Below are 19,470 nucleotides of genomic sequence, written 5' to 3' on the forward strand. Positions count from 1 at the left end.
TCAAGTGATTACACTTTCCAGCTTTATAATGGAGCAAAAGCATTTGTGTCTCTACTGTACACAGCTAGATGCTGACATGTTAAGCATCTCCTGCGGTTTACAATAACTATTGGGGATGTGGACCTCCCTCTGTGTTCTCATTATGCCTAATAATGCCTTGTGGAAATGATTCTTCTAATCCTTTCTTCTGGTTTTGCTCAATCTCTAAAAACATTATAAAACCAATCCAATTAAAAGTCATTACCTCTTATGTCCGGTCTTCATTTAAAATCTTTACTTGAAAATTGCGGTTATATTCAGCAAGGACAGAAGTTGACCAGTTTATGCCTTTACTGATTAAGCAAGGGATGACTTTGTGTGAACCTTACTGACCTTTAACCTGGTAATAAAGAAATATAGAATTAGGGTGCCCATAGACATCAATGAGATGGTCCCAGATGATACAAGGGCATAGATTCTAGAACTCTGAAAATTGGTTGCTCTATTTTCAATTTGCAGAGATACATACAAAAACATGGGCCACCTGAGTTAAATAAATAGACATTAATGCCTCTGTAAAGCTTTTTTCATATCCCTGAACCCATAAAAACTAAAGAAGCAGCTTTGATAAGCTGCAAAACATCCGGTTAAATGTGACTAACTACTACTAGCTATGATACGAGGTATGTCTAAAAAGTTCTGTGAATGGTATCAAAAAACAAACAAAACACAAGATACAAACAAATAACCTTTATTGGCCTTCAAAATAATTGCCATCCTTCACAACACACTTTTGGCAACATTCACAAAGCTTATGGAAACTGTCAGCAACGGCCTCTTTAGGAATAGATCGCAGAACCACTGTCACACATTCTTAGATTGCCACCACGTCCACAAAATGTGCACCTTTCATGAGACTCTTCAGGCAGGGAAACAGAAAGAAGTCCGCAGGCGCCAGATCAAGTGAGTATGATGGATAATCGAGAACAGATACGCCATGCTAAGCCAAGAATTGGTGTACATGGACTGCACAGGGCACAGGAGCAGGATAGATCCTGGTCACACATGGCAATTAAATCTCTAGAGGTTTCCATCTGTATTTCTTTCTGTTCATCTGACAGTTTGTGCGGCAAAAACAGGGAACAGGTCTCCCGCTTACCCAAATCTTTGCGGACGATGGTGCGCACCATGTCCTTCCTAATGCCCAATTCCTCCTCCATCAATCATAGAGTTAGTTGCGAATCTCATGCCAGCATTGGTCATACTCCTTCATCCTCAGTCATAAGCACATTTTCTGCTCACAGCTTCCATTCTGTGCACTTGCACCAACATTTCATGCGCCGTTTTCTCCAATTTGTAGCAGAATATGATGTTCACTCATTGCTCCATTGCACCGTGACCCTTCCTCTCACACTGACTATGTTCGACTGCCTGCAGCAGGTTTACCCTGATGATCATGTGTGCTCAATGCTAGGTGGCGCTTCACAATGTGTCTCTGGATAGCCATGTACGTGTGCACGCCCCTGGCCCATGTTGTCGTTGAGATATCAGACCATTCACAAATTTTTTGACACACCTCGTATATATACTTATTGAAAGGTGCTGGCTGCATCATACCCAGGTCAGGCAACTGGTATTCAGTATATTGTCAGCTGTACTCACTTAGTTCATTTAGTTAGAGAAATGATTCCTAGCCTTGTGTACATAGGGGTATGCAGACTCTAATTGAATAATCTGACTGTAAACAAATAAAGTTTTGCTTGGTAGCTGACACTAGGCAGCAACAGTGCAGACCTCAGTGGACAGGAGCAGGAGGAGCAGAATGATCCAACATCACCCTCATTCTGCTTAATTACAGCATGCTGCCACTACCACATCATGCACTTTGCAGGTTCCCACCTTCCTCCTTGAGTTCATGCAGCAGGCCTGCCCAAATGCCGGGGCCACATTGTGCACTGCAGGACTCTACACAACAACAACCTGATGTGCCGCAACAGGAAGCCTGAAATGTGTCCCTAAGTGCCCACTGCCTCCATTACCACACCAATGTGTGACCACTGCACTGCCACATGATTTTGCCTGGTGCCTCTCAGACCCAGATAGCAGGTGCCTCTTCAATGAGCACTTTCCAACAACCTGATGCACTCTAAACCTAGGATAAAGTCTGAAGGCAGGAGTGGAGCTTCCAAGATGAAAGTCCAACAAAGAGGCTTGCAATCTGTGCAATTTATGGTAATGGACTGATATGGGCTACAAATTAGGGAAATGGGCTGCCAAGGGGTACGCAAATGAAAATAGGTTGGGAACCACTAAATAAAAGAATGGTATTTCAAGTAATAAGAAGCTTGTGCAAACCCCCCCCCCCCCCCCCGAAAAAAAATATATATGTATATATATATATATATATATATATATATATATATATATATATATATATATATATATATATATATATATATAAAGATATCATGATTTATGTGAATTGCACCAAAAGGCAGTGGTCAAGAGAGTTTTATAATTTGCAGCTGGGCATAGGAGCACTTTAATATTATGCAAGCTCAGAGTATTCTCTTAAATTATTGGCCAAGTAACTTGATATTAATTCAAGTACACATTAGGTAATTATGTTTTTAAAAACATTTGTAGCAATGTAAAAGCAAATGCATATATTCCGGTTTGGAAACACTCAATGCGGTTGCAACAAATATTTAAATAAGAATAAATAAAATAAAAAATCAGCTATTTAAGATGTTCTGCCTTATCTACACTATTTTCAGACATAATCCGATTTATAACATACAGTTTATTCATAAAAAAAAACAAGTTCACTCAACATGCATAGTTCCAAGGTTTTCTGCAGTATTAAACTGTTATGGAGCTATATAAAAATCATGACTTTATATTGGCTTGAATAAGTTTCCGTAATCTTGTAAATAAACAATGCTGCCCAAGGTAAAATTTAAAATTCCTTCTACATATATATTTTTTATTGAAAACAAACTTTTCAAATCAGGTGATGTAATGGGTCGTTTAAATCTTGCTAAGAGCAATATGTTTTCGGGGAGCTGTGATTACAGCTAAGTCTAGCACATCAAGGCAGAAGCTTTGTTATCATAAATTTTATTATAAAAGATGATTCTGTTGAACTGCAAATACAGTCAGATTGACGGTGTAAACACAAAACTTGGGTCTAAACCATTTTGAATTTGCATAAAATAGCAATTTATATGGCAAAATATGCGGAAACAGCTTTTCAGTAGCGTACACTTATTAAGACAAGAAATCTGGTGCATATCAAATCCTTTAGATAGTGTGAACCAATAAAAGGCTACTGCTCAGAACTCAAATTTCTTACAGTTCTTATTGTACAGAGTTGTTGACATCTTCCAGAGACAATACAAGGCACATTCTTTATTAGTAAGGCAAATATACTGTAAACTTTCTTTCTTGAAGTACTTGTTCATGTTCAGCAAATGGCCTGTAGCCATGTGACACTGAGGAGCTGGGACAAGCACATTGTTTGTTTTTGTATAGGAAATCCTAAGAATTCTGGGCAGTCATTTGGGAACGAAAATGTGGATAAATTACTGCACCACCAGTGTCGAAATTAGCTGCTAACAAAACAATAAGACTAATTGTATATAAATGTGGATAGGAAATGTGTAGCGCTAAAATCATATAGGCCCTAGAAATAAACCTAGGGATAAGTGCACGTGCACCTCTACAGTTGTGTAAAGATAAAAATCAAAACAAAACCACATGACATAAAAAATATTGCTATAGCAGCCAATGCATATGGTGATATTGGAAGTGCACATATTATATACGCATCAATGTTTGAATAAACAACAGAGAATGTGGTGAAGTGATAAGTCCAAACACATGAATTCTCAAGAGAGCATCCACAGTGACAATTTTTAGTGGATTGAATGTTGATATATCCCCAAAAGGTTACAGATGGTAATGGTCAGATAACCAAGAGTCAAACGACATCCAGGGCTGTGCTTCCATCACTGGGGGAGGGGGGTAGGTACTCTTACCATGAGATGTGGACCCACACACCAGCGGCGGTGAGTCGTATAGACAAGGATGCAAACGTAAATTGCAGATGGGCGATCTCCTTGGGTGATTGGGATGAAAACACACTCCAATGCAGGGGCAAATCCAGGGGGGGCAACGGGGCAATTGCCCCCTCCCCCGAAAATAGTACTTCACCAGAGCCACCTCACCAGATTTGCATTACGAGGCATCTAAATGCAGCTGCAGGGACTTTATTTCTGCTTCCCCTGGCTCCCATCAGTTAATTTAGAGGGGGCCAGTGGGTCACTATGGGGGTCTGGAATCTATGTGACACTGGGGCCACTGCTACATGCTGGCAGTGTTGCAGCAGAGCGGTGTGACTGTTACTTCACTTCCCTATGATCTCCACCCGACAGCAGCTTCCTAGTTCCGGCTGGTGTGACGCCACCATTCAGAGGCGCACATGATTGAAGACAAGATGGACTTGTAGCCAGCTCAGTGCACTGCAAGTGAGTGCTCACTTACTTAGCTAAGGCATTGTTATGTTAATGAGCTATGGCATGCATTTTTATGTTAATGAGATATGGCAGGCATTGTTATGTTAATAAGCTGATACGGGCATTGTTATGTTAATGAGCTACAACATGCATTGCTATGTTAATGAGTTAACACATTGTCTTACACGTAAAGTGGTTAACGCTTTGGGGGAGGGGGATTAAATCATTTACAATGGTAATTGTAATGTGGCACATGGAGGGGGTTAATGTACTCATTCATGTATTAGTGACCAGTGGCAATTAACCCCTTTGTGCTGCATTAATGACAGTGGCACCATCAATGTTAATTATCCCCTTTTATGCTACAGCATGAAGGAGTTTATAAACACTGCCACTAGTGCCACTAATGCAGAACAAAGGGGTTAATTAATTGCCACTGGTCAGAAATACATCAGTGAGTACATTAACCTCCTCCGTGTGCCAAATTACAATTACCAATCATCATCATTATCATCGTGATAATCACACAGTACAGGTGCGTTGAGCCACAGCACCTGTATTGTGTGATTATCATGATAATAATGATGATATAGAATGACAGAAAAATGTATCTTTATGCTTCATTTACACAGAGCGTGCTGCAGACATGCCTCTAACATGCAGGGCTGTCTTTTACTGGCTTGGGGATGCATAAAGTGTTACATGCATCCCAATGCCGTCATCCCATTTATTTCTACTGAGACACACAGCCGCTATATCCCAATATGTCATGCATGCAGATCCCAGAATGCATGCAGGGTTTATTCAAGGACCCGCACCAACATGTCATATTGGGATATAGCGGCTGTGTGTCTCAGTAGAAATAAATGGGATAAAACCGCCCTGCTAGTGGCTTTTACCGCCGAAGTCCGCCTGCCCCAGTGTGAAAGCAGCCTTATTTTCTGGTAGTGCCCCTCCCGAGACTAGACTCTGGATCTGCCCCTGCTCCAATGGTTTTAAGGCGGCCAGAAGGTACTGGAACCGGGAATGCAACTGAGATCTCTCAATTATATTTGATATCCACAGATCGCTCACCAATCAACAATGGGAGCAATTAATGAGTTTTAATGCACAAACATGTACAAACATCATGACCAATGTGTACAATAAAAAGTAATCACTTAAAATATATAAAATTGCGCAGTGTGTGAAGCTGAGGCAAGCATTAACCCATTAAGTCTTTTAGGAACGGTATAGTGATAATTTATTTAATTAGGTTTACACAAACACTCTAATCAGTAAGACCAGACCCTCTAAAAGCAAGGCAAATGCATGCACAACCACAGATAAACTACCAAGTTGCAGAATGCTCTACTAAGTTGGTATAGGTAGCTATGCCATTTGGCCGGCTTCTGTTGGACGAGCATGCTGGAAAACCAGCCAATGGCGGAGAACGCTGACCAGAGCATTCTGGCGGGGGGGGGGGGGGGTCCCCCTGTCAGAACACAATAGTTCAGTGGGGGTGATCATTGTACTAACGTCAGATTGTTAGCACAGTGGCTCCCACCGGAGCTGACAGTTTTTTTCGTTCAACCAAGCAGGTTGAAACTATTAGTGTGTACCAGGCTTTAGAGATATCCCATCCCCAACTGACTCATTTGCTGCTTGTACCCACTAATATAATTTTCTTATAAGTTTCACCAAACATTGGCATACAGTCCACACACAATGACAGTCTTGGTCCTCTCCAATGAACTACTTTATCATTTGCAATATGTTTAGCCTTCCTAAACCAAGGCATTCGGAAGGAGATTTATCTAAGACTGGCTTTAGATGCCTCTTTTATTTGATAAGCCATAGGAACAGGTTCCCCAGTCCTCCTTGCTGTACCATTGTGTTCTGACAGCAAGACTCCTCTACTGATAAGCGACTACAGCTGGTTGATTGAGAAAAAAAATCCAGCAGTCCTGTTTAACAGAAGCCGATTGAACCGGAACGGTTGAGTTGAGTTGAGTTGAGAGGTATCTTAATATAGGGAGGTCTTACACCGAAGGGTCCCGACACGCATAGCAGAGTTCCTGGGAAGAGAAGGCCCAGGGACCAGAAGCAGCACAGAGCAGCAGAAGGGTAGAAGAGAGAGACTACACAGGAAAAGCAGAAATGGTCATAGATGGATTGAAAATCGGCCAGGCCCTGCTGAATTGGACAAATTCGATCCATCTATGGGCAGTATAAAACCTCAACATAACACTGTCTTTTGTTTTATTTTTTCCCATGCCATGGCAAGCTTTCCCTGTTGTGATGCAATAACAAGTGTCCGACCCTTCTAAGATCCAGTTTTACTTCACAAGTTCTGTAAATCCAATATTTATTGCATGCTCTAAGGATACTTCTACTGACTAAGCATGGAGACTGTGACTGTTGTTGACCTCTCCTTCTGTTAGTTCCATAGTTGTCATGATGATCCAATGGCTTTGGTACATCTGACCTGAGACTAGTTGTCACTGACCTGAGATAAGTTTCCAAATTAGTAATTCTTATTTACTGCATAAATGTTCTGGGTCAAATACTCTGAAATTACAAAAGCCTGAGCCAACCAGTAGCATTTTGTGCTGAGATGCGCAATGGCCCGATCCTTTTTTTCAGTACAGGTTTTCTTAAGTTTTTATAAATCAGTGACTATGAAAAAAAAACACTAATCTGTTTCCAAACTAGTGATTCAAGTGGTGTGATCAGTGGGAAAGCTAGACATTTTTTCACCCAGGGCAAGGAATCGGTTTGGTGCCCCCCCCCCCATAAAGGGACAAGATTAGGCAGGAAAGTGAGAAACTCCCAAGCTATAGCTGTTGAGCCAGCTGTCTGTCCCCTCCCCCATGCTCCAATGGTCCCCCTTGCTCCTCTGTTCCCTCCCTGCTCCTCTGGTACCCCCATGATCCTCTAGTCCCCCTGTCCCCCTGTGCTCCTCTTGGTTCCCCCTGTGCTCCTCTCCTCTGTTTTCCCCTGTTGCTCTATTCCCCCAACCTCCTCTGGTCCCCCTGCTTCTCTGTACCCCTGTGCACCTCTAGTACCCCCCTGCTCCTCTGTTACCACACATGCTCCTCTGGTTCCTACATGCTCCTCTCTTTTCCCCTGCTCCTCTATTCTCCCATGCTCCTCAGGTTCCCCCATGCTCTTCTGTGCCCCATGCTCCTCTGGTACCCCCCTGTTCCTCTGGTAGTGCACATGCTCTTCTGGTCCCCCCTTGTGCTCCTCCGGTCCCCTACATGCTCCTCTGTTCTCCCCTGCTCCTCTATTCTCCCCATGCTCTTCTGTACCCCCTTTCTCCTCTGGCCCCCCATGCTCTTCTGTACCCCATGCTCCTCTGGTCCCTCACATGCTCCTCTGGTCCCCTGTGCCTCTTTTGGCATCCCATGTGCTCCTCTGGTCCCTCCTGTGCTCCTCTGGTTCCCCACATGGTCCTCTGGTCCCCCACGCTCCTCTGCTCCCATATGCTTCTCTGGTCCCCCACATGCTCCTCTGGTCCCTCACATGTTCCTCTGGTCCCCCACATGCGCCTGTGGTTCCTACGTGCTCCTCTGGTCCCCAAATGCTCCTCTGGTAACCCCTGTGTGCCTCTGCTCCCCTCATATGCTTCTCTGGTCCCCCAAATGCTCCTCTATTCCCCTGTGCTCCTCTAGTCTCCCACATGCTCCTCTGGTCCCCCCATTCCCCTCTTGCCTGCCCATGCTTCTCTGGTCCCCAGCATGCTCCTATGGTTCCCCCTGTGCTCCTCTGATCCCCCACATGCTTCTCATGCTCCTATGGTTCCCCACATGCTCCTCTGGTCCCCCCTGCTCCTATGTCCCCCCTTATTCTTTGGTCCCCACATGCTCCTCTGTTCCCCCATGCTCTTCTGGTCCCCCACATTTTCCTCTGGTCCCCCTGCTCCTCTGCCCCCTCATCCTCTGGTCCCCCCTTGCTCCTCTGGTCCCCCCTGTACCTTTGGTCTCACACTTGCTCCTCTCTCCCCCTACATGCTCCTCTGCTCCCTTCTTCTTCTCCTCTGTTCCCTCCTTTTCTCCTCTGGTCCCCCTGCTGCTCTGCCCCCCTCCTCTGTCTCTCCCCCCTTCTCTGGTCTCCCCTACAGTGCTCAGCTCCTCTCCCTGGCTAGCAGGGCAGTATGGGGATGGGCTAGATAAAGACATGATCCTCCGCATTAAGAAGCTGATCATACGATCAGAAAGACTGGCAGCCACACACAGTTATAACATGGAGAGTGGGGGAAGGATAGAGCAGGAGAACGAGTGCCAATGAAGGTTATGTTATAACTGTGTGTGGCTGCTGTCTTTCTGATTGTATGATCAGCTTCTCAGTGCTGAGGATCATGTCTGTATTTAACCCGTCCACACAGCTAGCAGGGAGAGGAGGTGAGCACTGCGGGGGCTCAGAGAAGCAATGGGGGGTTGGCGGTGGTCCACTATCGGGAGGTAGAGGTGGGGATGCAGGAGGATTGATACAAGCTACGGTGCCCCCCTTAGTGTTGTTCCCAGGGCACGTGCCCCCCTAGTTTCGTCCCTGGGTGTGATAGTCACATAACAACAGTACATGGCATAAAAATACAATGAAGAGCATACAGTGCAATAAAATCCAAGAGACTGATAAGAGCTAAGTTGTTGTACAGATGGGCTGGGTATGGAAAGCGACATAAAACGGCAGTGAGGTTGAGTTAGTTTTGGCAAGATACTAATTCCTGCTCCACGTGGACATTTTCCTCTTAGAGTACAAACTGATCAGAATATTCACTGGTCTCCACCCAACTGCAATTAACCTTTACTATGTATTTTCCTTTGAAGCTTCTCTTGTTTGTTTTTTAAGTAACACCAGTGAATATAATGGAAGGAAACCCATATAACTACTAGTAAATCTCTGACCAGACAGCCTTTGTGCACTGTAGGAGTTTGGCAAATCTCATATGATTCCATCCAAATGGTTTGGTAAATAATTTATGGCCACCTTCATCCTGCATTGCCTTATTGCCACTATGTATAAAAAATTTAGTAGCTCATAAATACCATTGGGGGTAATCAACTAATAAATCCAGATCCTCATCAGAGCACAAAAAAGGGATAGCAGCCAAAAACAACAAGGTTGACTTTCACTGTTTCGCTGCTCACTGAACACAGATTCCATTTTAAAACAACTATATTGTATTTACTTGATTTGCAGTGATTTCCCAAATAATTATCTATTATTTTACAACGTTGCATTACGCAATATGTTTTGGAACTTGACTGATTTTAAATGCTTCCAATATGAGTGTTTAGCTTCATGTGGCCTAAATATTACTTACAGACCAAGCTTGTAAACGCTCTCTGTATAAGCAGTTATGCACTTACATAGTTTTCCATTGGTTAACCAGGAGATTGTTATCAGTTCTGTTAAAGCAGTAATGATTTTGAGCTATATGCCAAAACCAAAGTTGGCTAAATGGCTACAATAAAAAAATAAACAAACAATAAAGGCAAATAAGTAAATAGTTATTTAATGGCCAGCAATTTAGTACATTTAGAAGTGTACTTAATACTAATAATAATAAACTTTATTTTATATAGCGCCTTTAAAGGTACTGTAGCCTCTCAAAGCGCTTTAGATTAGAAAACACTAGAAAACACAACACACAAGAAATACACAGGATAAAACAAAGGAAAAAGGGACATCTAAGTACTATTGTGCTAAATTAGGTGTAATGTTGTGAAGTGGGCCAGATTTTGGATTCAAGTACAAGTTTGGGAGGACATCATATTTGGAGCAATTGTTTAATTATTCATAAAAAGCCAGTACTTGTTTTCTAACGTTTATCTGCGGCCTAATTTGTGTTATTTTTGGATATAGTGGGAAACATCTTTCATTTTTTTCAGGGTTTTATTGCAGTCTTTGGCTCTCTATCTGTCTGTTTCTGTCTAAGAGCGATTTTTTCTCATTTTGGAGATTACTTCCTAGCACATCCTGTTGTGTCTATAAAACAGGGAGTGAAGGGAAATCCTCCCTGTATGAAACAGATGCTGATATAATAAAAAAAAAAAAAAAAAACAGAGCAAAACCTTGGCAATGGTTTTAACCACTTTACCTCCAGAAGGTGTTACCCCCATTTAAACTACGGCATTTTTTGCTATTCAGCACTGTGCTATATTCGCAATTGCATGGTCATGCAAAACCGTACTTAAACTAAATTTGTACGATTTTTTTCACATCAATAGAGCTTTAACTGCTTTAAGACCGTCTAGCACAGATATACTGTGGCAGGGTGGTTCTATTGTGTGAAACGGAGTACCTGTGCATCATTTCATGCTATAGATAGCGGGGGCGTGCACAATGTCTGCCAGGACCCACAATCATTCCCCAGAGAGACAGGACGGTGGTCTGCCTATGTAAACAAGGCAGATCGCCATTCTGACAGGGAAGTACACAGTGATCTTGTGTCCCTGCTAAGCAGGAACACAGATTTCTGTGTTCTTCCAGTCAATCCATCCCCCACACAGTTAGAAAGCATTCCCTCGGGACACACTTAACCCTTTGATCGCTCCTGGGGTTAACCCCTCCCCTGCTTGTGTCATTAGTACAGTAAAAGAGCATTTTTTTTAGGACTGATCACTGTATTAGTGTCACTAGTTCTCAAAAAAGGTAAAAGAAAATTCAGTTAGGTGTCCGATTTGTCCGCTGCAATGTCGCAGTCCCACTAGAAATCACTGATCGCCATCATTACTGGTAAAAATAAATAAATAAATAAAATGCCATAAAAATATCCCATAGTTCGTAGATGCAATACTTTTTGCGCAAACCAATCTATATACGTTTATTGGGAGTTTTTTTTAACAAAAACATGTAGCAGAATACATATTGGCCTGAATTGATGAAGAAATTTTTTTACATTTTTTTTATTGGCTATGTTTTATAGCAAAAAAGTAAAAAAAATATATATTTAAAAAAAAAAAAAATTCACTCTTTTTTTGATTCTAGCGCAAAAAATAAAAACTGCAGAGGTGATCAAATACCACCAAAAGAAAGTTCTATTTTTGTGAAAAAAAGGCATCAATTATATTTGGATACAGCGTCACACAACCACATGCTTGTCAGTTAAAATATTGCAAAAAATGGCCTGGTTATGAAGGGGGTAAAAGCTTCCGGGGCTGAAGTGGTTAATCACCATGGGTTTTTATATTTTTTGATATTCATGAAAAAATACCAAATATTTTGAATAAAAAAAGTCTTTCTTTTTTTCTGTTACAAAATTTTGCAAACAAATAATTGTTCTTTAAAAGCAAATTAAGAAAAAACTAGCCCCTACAGACAAACGCTCATGGGACAGGTGAAATAAATCAATGAAATTCCATTAACGGGTAAAAGACAGGGCCATTTAAGGCTGAAGCAGCTATGATACAACTTACTAATGGCAAGTATTAGACATAAAATAGGACAAACATAAAGGCAGCGCTACAAAACAAAAACACATGACAATAGTCCAAGTGTGCTATCATAAAGTGCATATATATATATATATATATATATATATATATATATATATATATATATATATATATATATATAAAACAGCAGTCCAAATAATATGTAACAATATGTAGTGGGAGAGTCCAAATGGTGTTTATTCTACACTTGAGATGATAATTCCACACTTGAGATGATAAGCTGTCACCAACACCTCCACACATGAAAAAAGCAGGTGAGGTATAGAGATAAAACTCTTACCAGAATATACTGGGTAATGTGCATAAACACTGAAACTTTGCTTGGACAATCTCTCTGGATGGTTCCTTTCAAATCCTATTGAAGCCAGTAGGGTGGATCACATGCTAATGGAATCATTCTGCATCCATGGATGTAGTTTGTAGATCATTTCAGAAACTTCCTGGTAGAGAGAGGACCATAATAAATAATTGTTCTTCATAAATGTAGGCCAGAATGTAATCGGCTACATTTCTTTGGTAAAAATAGCCAAAAAGTGTGAAAGTTATTGAGTCAAATCTATATATATTGTATTTGAAAATCAATCAGTCCTGATGTACTAACAGCCTATTTAATTTGTTGGAACCCTAAAATACCAGAACAGTAAAAATAACCCCAGATGACCCCCTTTTGGAAAGTAGAAATTTCGAGGTATTTAGTAAGAGGCATGACAGGTTTTTTGTTTTTGTCACAATTTTTTGGAAAATGAAGAAAATAATTTGGTTACATTTTTTCTTCATACTGTCATCTGTGCAGTACAATGTTATCATATGACTGATGTGACAGTGATCAGGGATATTGACTGGTGACAATAATATGAAAGGAAAAAAAAATGCAAAAAATACAAAATGTTCTTTAAGGTGTTTTTTTCTTTTTTTTTTACAATTTCTTTTTACATACTCACATACTCTCACCAGAGTATATCACCAGTGACTAGTGACACTTAACTACTCTGGAGGGGGTTGGGGGGGTGGTCAGGGTTTTTTTTTTTTAACTCTGAGGGTCACTATAACAGCAATCGTGTGAATTGTTATAAATGCCATTGTTTACTGTTGTTACGCTGTGATTGTCCCACAGGTATCACATGGTACAGGCTGCTGTGATTGGCCCAGGCATCATGTGACCACTGGTGACCAATCACATACCAGCCACAGTAGTAAACAATGATGTAATGAATGTATTCATCTCATGATGATTGTTTGCAAGATCGCACAGCAATCATGTGGTATCCAGGCCACCCGAAACCGAGCACCGCAATCCAACACAAAAGGGTCACAGATCATACTGCTGCACACCCCATGTGTAACACGATGTATGGGTACATTGGGATGCCTGGAGGAGCCGCCCACCAGCAGTAAATGCACTGTTGGAGGTAGGCAAGTGTTTAAATCTTTCTGTTCCTTTCCCTATCCTAACACAAAAAAATGGGCTTTAGATATACTTTAACTATTGTGTGGTCATTGACACTTTTATAGGTGCAATTATAAATGTTATTTATAGCCCTTTCATATAATGTACATTTTTTAGTTATCTTTTAGGCCTTGCTCACACCATGTGAAGAGATTTTTCTGCAACTGTCTCTGCAAGGGCAAAAAAAAAAAAAAAGTCTCTGTGTCCTGTTCACACTGATGTCATGTGTGATTTGTATGCACAAAAAAATGCACATGACACCAGTGTTGTGGTGTGAACAGGGCACATAGAAAACAACTGTTTTCTTTTCCCTCTTGCAGAGAAATGTATGTTGTGTATTTCAGCACACAAAAAAACACACATGGCACCAACATTGTCATATGAACAAGACTCATAGAACTCAGAGACCCGAATTAGAAAAACACAAATCTCTGAACATGGTATGAACAATCTCAAAAATACTCTACACAAATAAAATCTAAAAAAAAATGTTATCAGTTTTTATGCACATATGGTGTGAACAAGGCCTATGTCTCTTTTTGGCTACAATAGCAGTTTACAACAAACACACTCTGCGCAGGAAATGTATATAAGTGTTACTGCAACTGTTGTGTCAATACTTTATAAATATATTTTGCAAATAGTATGTTTGTACTACTTACCTAAACTAACATGTTTAAGGCGGGAGTAAACTCAGATAGTGTTACCCAAAAGCAGCAATATGCAATTTCACGTTACTGTTTAGTAGCTATGCGCTGCATACATTATGCAAATAGAACGTTCTTACTTGATAAAATTAACTTTTTATAATTGCCTCTGCTGTACTCAGCCACTGCCATTATAACTCCTGTCTTCTGCCTCTCAGTAGTATTTTATTTCACTCACTTTCACCTCACTCTTCTTCTGGGGTCATAATCCTGCACGTGCGCATTCGTTCCTGAAGCCAAGCCTCGTTTACGTTTCAGACAGACAGGCTCTGTCTTCGGCTCTGAGCGCTAACCCCAGTGATGTAGAAAGCTGACATCAGCCAAAGGAAATTACGCAGCCCCAGCATGTACACAACAATTTTCCAGCGTGAAAAGCTGGCCGGAAAAATAGGAGTAACCACGCATGCGTGGTGATTTCATTGAAAAGAAAACAAAGGATTACACAGAAATAAAACAGGTAGGACGCCACACACACACACACACAGCGCAGACAGGACATTAGGTTGCAATGATTAATTGTACAGAAACTTGATTTTTTTTTTTATATATCTTTATTGAATCAAAGTACCATAATAAAGAGCTCCAATTGGGAGAACATTAAAATATATCAACGTATATTCCGTCTTTACTTACACATAGTCCACATTTTAATGTTTATAAATACCTCGTATTTTCACTGTTCATCTTCAATTCCTCATATGTGCAAAGAAATAAAAAGAGCAAGGGAAAAAAAAAAAATGTGTTATACTTAGGCTGAACCTTGTTCATCTTCAAATCCTCATGTGTCCAAAAAAAAACATTTTTTTTCCTCAGTTTAGGCCAATATGTATTCTTCTACATATTTTTGGTTAAAAAAAATCACAATAAGCATTGGTTAGGGCATGGGGGGGGGGGGGCAATCATTGGGAGGCAGCTCTGCTTTAACTGTAAATAGCCATCATTCCGCCTCCATTATTACATTAACCTCCTTTTTCCATTCCATAAAAGTGGGGCCTCTCTCCTGCTTCCAGAACCTTGGTATAAATGATTTTGCTGCATTCATCAAATATAGCGTAACTTTTTGGAACAGGAAATGTAAAGGAGTAACTTCTATGTGTCTAATTGTCAGTCATTTAATCCATGGTGCAATTGATTCCCAAAATGGTTTAATCTTGGGGCAGGACCACCATAAATGGATGTATGTGTCCCGTTGCCCACAGCCTCTCCAGCATCGATCATCTCTTGTCGGGTATACTGTGAAATGCGTATGGGGGTCCGATACCATCTCCTATGTTTGGGAACTTATGGAGGTAAAATGGGTCCCTTTAATCAGAAACTTGATTTGATGGGTTTACAAACCACTTTAAAGACACGTTGCTCTGTCCTTTCCTGTTGTTCCTGAACAGCCACTTTAGATCTCCATGCACATTGGCTTAAAAATCGCTGTTTCTATAGGAGTTTTGTGTTCTGCTTGTAGAAGGAGCTCAATGCTATCCTATGTGTCCATGTACATTAGGATGATTTATGAGGATGAAAAAAAAAACCTTTTGTTTCACGTTTCTGATTGGAGTTTACTGGCATAAAATGCAAAACTGTCCTAAACTCGTCTAAACTTTGTATAAAATACGCTCTACATTTTTTCTGCCAAGGGAACTGCCATTTTTTTAAGCCCAGTGTGCATGGAGCCTTGCTGTTCAGGAACTATGAATAGCAAGTACTTTTTGGCATATAAGCATGAGTTCCATTTCTGCTTTGGACCCCAGAACCTATTTCTGCAATTCACTTCATCAGCATTTATATGTTTCAATTAGCCAAAGACAGCTCACATGCTACTGTCTATGAGAAATATCCTTGTAGTTTCTACCAAAATATGTAGTTGTGTTTTTTGTGATACAAAGTAATGCAGCAAAAAGGATTTCATCCAGGGCCATAAAACAGATATATGTTGTCACTCTTGGAATTGGATTCCCTCTGCTCTTGTTTAAATTATGCATTAAGAGAGGCTGATGGTGTATCAGAGGTCAGGGGCTGGCTGAAGCAGCAGGGAAGCACAGATGAATCTTTACTGAGATCTTTAAGGTTCTACAGCAGTCTGGAGACTCAGAAATATGATTTATTAGTTGGTCTACAAAGCACATAGCTAGATTTGTCTGAGGGTCCCATACAGAGCTGTAACACAATGTGATATGCATTTCTCATTCCTTCAGTAATGGACAGTGTCATTGAGCAAGTCATAAAGGATATTACTGAACATTTTTTCCTTTCCTAGCATTATATAACATATATCAGGAATTTGTTCCTACCATAGTAAAATCACATAGAAATGTTTTGTATGTCCCTAGTGTACATCGACTTTAACCTTTTTGCTGCCAAAGCATTGTTCACTAATATTTTAAACAAAAAGGTACCTTTTACTCACAATGTAGACAACAATTTTAATAGCATTTCTGTTACCAGTTCTTAGTAAGTAAATGTTGCTAATATTAGGTCAATTGCATAATATGGTGTGACAGAGATATTGGAAGAATATTTATAAAACTTCTGTAGGGGATTATGCAGGATTCCCAAGACGGATCTTTAAAGTGGCACTCCAGACAAGTTTGTCATGGTGTTTAGATGAGATAGAACCTTTGCCACAATTGTAGTACATTCTGGATCCCTGTTGGGGAATTTTGGCCTGACAGTTGTCACAGAACAGAAAGTGAAGAGAAATCTAATATTTTACAATTGTCACTGGAAAATGGTTAGTTCATGCAAATCAAATCTTTACAAACCACGTGTATACATTGATACATTTAGCCCCTGCATATGGATAAGCTTTTGACTTATACATCTAGACCAGGGATATGCAATTAGCGGACCTCCAGCTGTTGCAAAACTACAAGTCCCATCATGCCTCTGCCTCTGGGTGTCATGCTTGTGACTCTCAGAGTCTTGCTATGCCTCCTGGGACTTGTAGTTTTGCAACAGCTGGAGGTCCGCTAATTGCATATACCTGATCTATACACTCAAAGACATATGTGGCTTAAGCATAATTTGGTGCCCCTATCATACCATTGATATACTGCTATAAATGTAAGAGTATAGTTTGTTCCAGTACTAATACATGCTATTCTTATTAGCAAGATGATTTTTATGGGCTTAGCACATTCTGTTGGACCATGAAAAATAGAGGGAAATATTAATATATCACAATGTAGTGTTTTATGTGTAGTGTACCATTTTAAAGCTAAAGCATTTTATGTCTCTGTGTGTTTAGGTGATGATGTTTCCACTGAAAAATTTCCTGAGATCACAGTTGGAGAGATTTCACCTGTTGATGATGGCATTGGCACCCCATCAGGATCAAATTTTCCAGATATATACTCTCCAGCTTCTTCCAGTGATGATTTCACACCTAATGAAGGATCGCCATATAGGGCCCCCATTTATATCCCAGATGACATCCCGATACCTCCTGAGTTTGAGCTTTGTGAATCAAGCATTCCTGGGGCAGGACTAGGAATATGGACAAAAATTAAAATATCCACCGGAGAAAGGTTTGGACCCTTCGAAGGAGAGCAGTGTGCAAGCCTTGAAAATCCTCAGTTTGGCTGGGAGGTAAGTAATATAACATATAACTATTTTCAAATACAAACATACCATGTTACCTTCCTAAAAAAGTGTGGTTTTAGATCCATATTTGGTATGTCAAAAGTTTAATAGAGATGTGGGTCCATCACAGATAAAGCAAAAAATAAAAATAAAAGAGGTAATGTAAAATAGTTTTAATTAAAAAATGAAACTCTGCTGAGAACTGTATAATAAGGATTTATCACTTTACCTTTCTTTCTGAAAATATTAGAAACACCCTTTTCATATGGTGAAAAATGTAGGGGTCGATTATAATACTCATAGGAGTTGATTTACTAAAACTGGAGAGTGCAAAATCTGGTGCAGCTCTGCATAGAAACCAATCAGCTTCCAGGTTTTTTTTTGTCAAAGCTTAATTGAGCAAGCTGAAGTTAGAAACTGCGTGACTATCATGCACAGCTGCACGTTTTTGCACCCCCCCCCCCCCCCCCCGGTTTTAGTAAATCAACCCCTAATAATCTTTGTAATATGTGTAAAATATCATATTATATATCTTGCCTTTGGCAGGGTAAACACTCACTAACATTTGATGCAGGAGAAAAAAAACCTTAAAGTGGATGTTAACCTGATGTTAACCTGATTCATGAAATTTGAGCTGGGCACACATATCTGCAGTGTTTTCTTTTCTCTCTTCAAAGTACTAAGTCCCATGGCTTTCTCCTGCTCCGTTCTTCTGTTATCAGCATAATAAAACTCCAAAACGTGATAAAACCAGGCTGAAATTTGAGTCAGGGTAGGTACTGTAAATAGAGGAGCAGAAAGCTGCTTTACCCACAGGACAGCTCTGAAAGTCTCTGCCTATCTGGAGGGGTATGTGTACATTTCCTCCAATCAGCTGTCTCCCTGTGTAATCCATTTGAATTCTCACAGTGCAGAATGAGGAAGTGAAAATTCTAACAAGATCTGCACTTTCTAAACATTATATAAAGATGAAGACAGCAGATATACATGTACAACTTATGTAGGATGATTTGTTTAATCTCTGTGTATTATCTGAGGCTGTTCACTTCACTGGGTATATGCGCTGGTTTACCTACACTTTAAAATGATTGTAAAGCTTCAAATATATAAAAAAATTAAAATAAACATGCCATTCTTACCTCCACTGTGCAGTTCGTTTTGCACAGAGTTGCCCCGACTACTGGCTTCTGGTGTCCTTCAGCGGCTCTCGTGGCTCCTCCCTGCATCAGATATCCCCCTAGGAGAAGCGGGTTACCTTGCGTGTGCGCTCCTGAGTCCTGCATTCGGCATTAATAGCTGCCAAATTTATGACTCGGCCCCGCCCCTCCAGCGCCCGCGCCATTGGATTTGATTGACAGCAGCCAATGGCTGCACTGCTATCAATCTATCAATCAAGTGCAGAGAACCCCGGGCAGATGGACAGAGCTTCCTCACCGTTGGAAATTCCAGGGCTCAGGTAAGTAAAACGGGGGGCTGGTCACTGGCAGGTGTTTTTTCACCTTAATGCATAGGATGCATAAAGGTGAAAAAACGCGAGGGTTTACAACCCCTTTAAGAACATTTGCAATTTGCCTAAAACTTTCTCACCACCGACAATGTAATGAGCTGCTTCAGAGAATGATCTATTATACAGAATTGATACAATATTGCAAAGACTTTCCCACTGGGGAAGATCTCCCTCTCTATCTCTACTGTCACTAAGACAAAAAGTAAGCAGACACCCTACATTTTTGAGTTGTTATGAGAACAAGAATTGAAGGGAGATTTTTTAATGAGAAATTTTTTTGGGGTGATAATTGTCTAAG

General features: G+C 40.6%; 1 protein-coding gene across 6 annotated transcripts in view; it reads left to right on the plus strand.

Moving 5' to 3' along the window:
* The window catches only part of MECOM (MDS1 and EVI1 complex locus), a 740,867-nt gene that overhangs the window by 360,854 nt on the left and 360,543 nt on the right, over positions 1-19,470 (plus strand). For all 6 annotated transcript variants that reach the window (XM_077488015.1, XM_077488014.1, XM_077488017.1 and 3 more), the window contains exon 2: positions 17,331-17,671. In XM_077488015.1, the coding sequence (XP_077344141.1) occupies positions 17,331-17,671 (341 nt within the window). The remainder of the gene's footprint in view (positions 1-17,330; positions 17,672-19,470) is intronic.

The sequence above is a fragment of the Lithobates pipiens genome, unplaced genomic scaffold (assembly GCF_037356315.1).
Source record: "Lithobates pipiens isolate NorthernLeopardFrog02 unplaced genomic scaffold, aLitPip1_a1.2 Scaffold_18, whole genome shotgun sequence".
Taxonomy (NCBI): domain Eukaryota; kingdom Metazoa; phylum Chordata; class Amphibia; order Anura; family Ranidae; genus Lithobates; species Lithobates pipiens.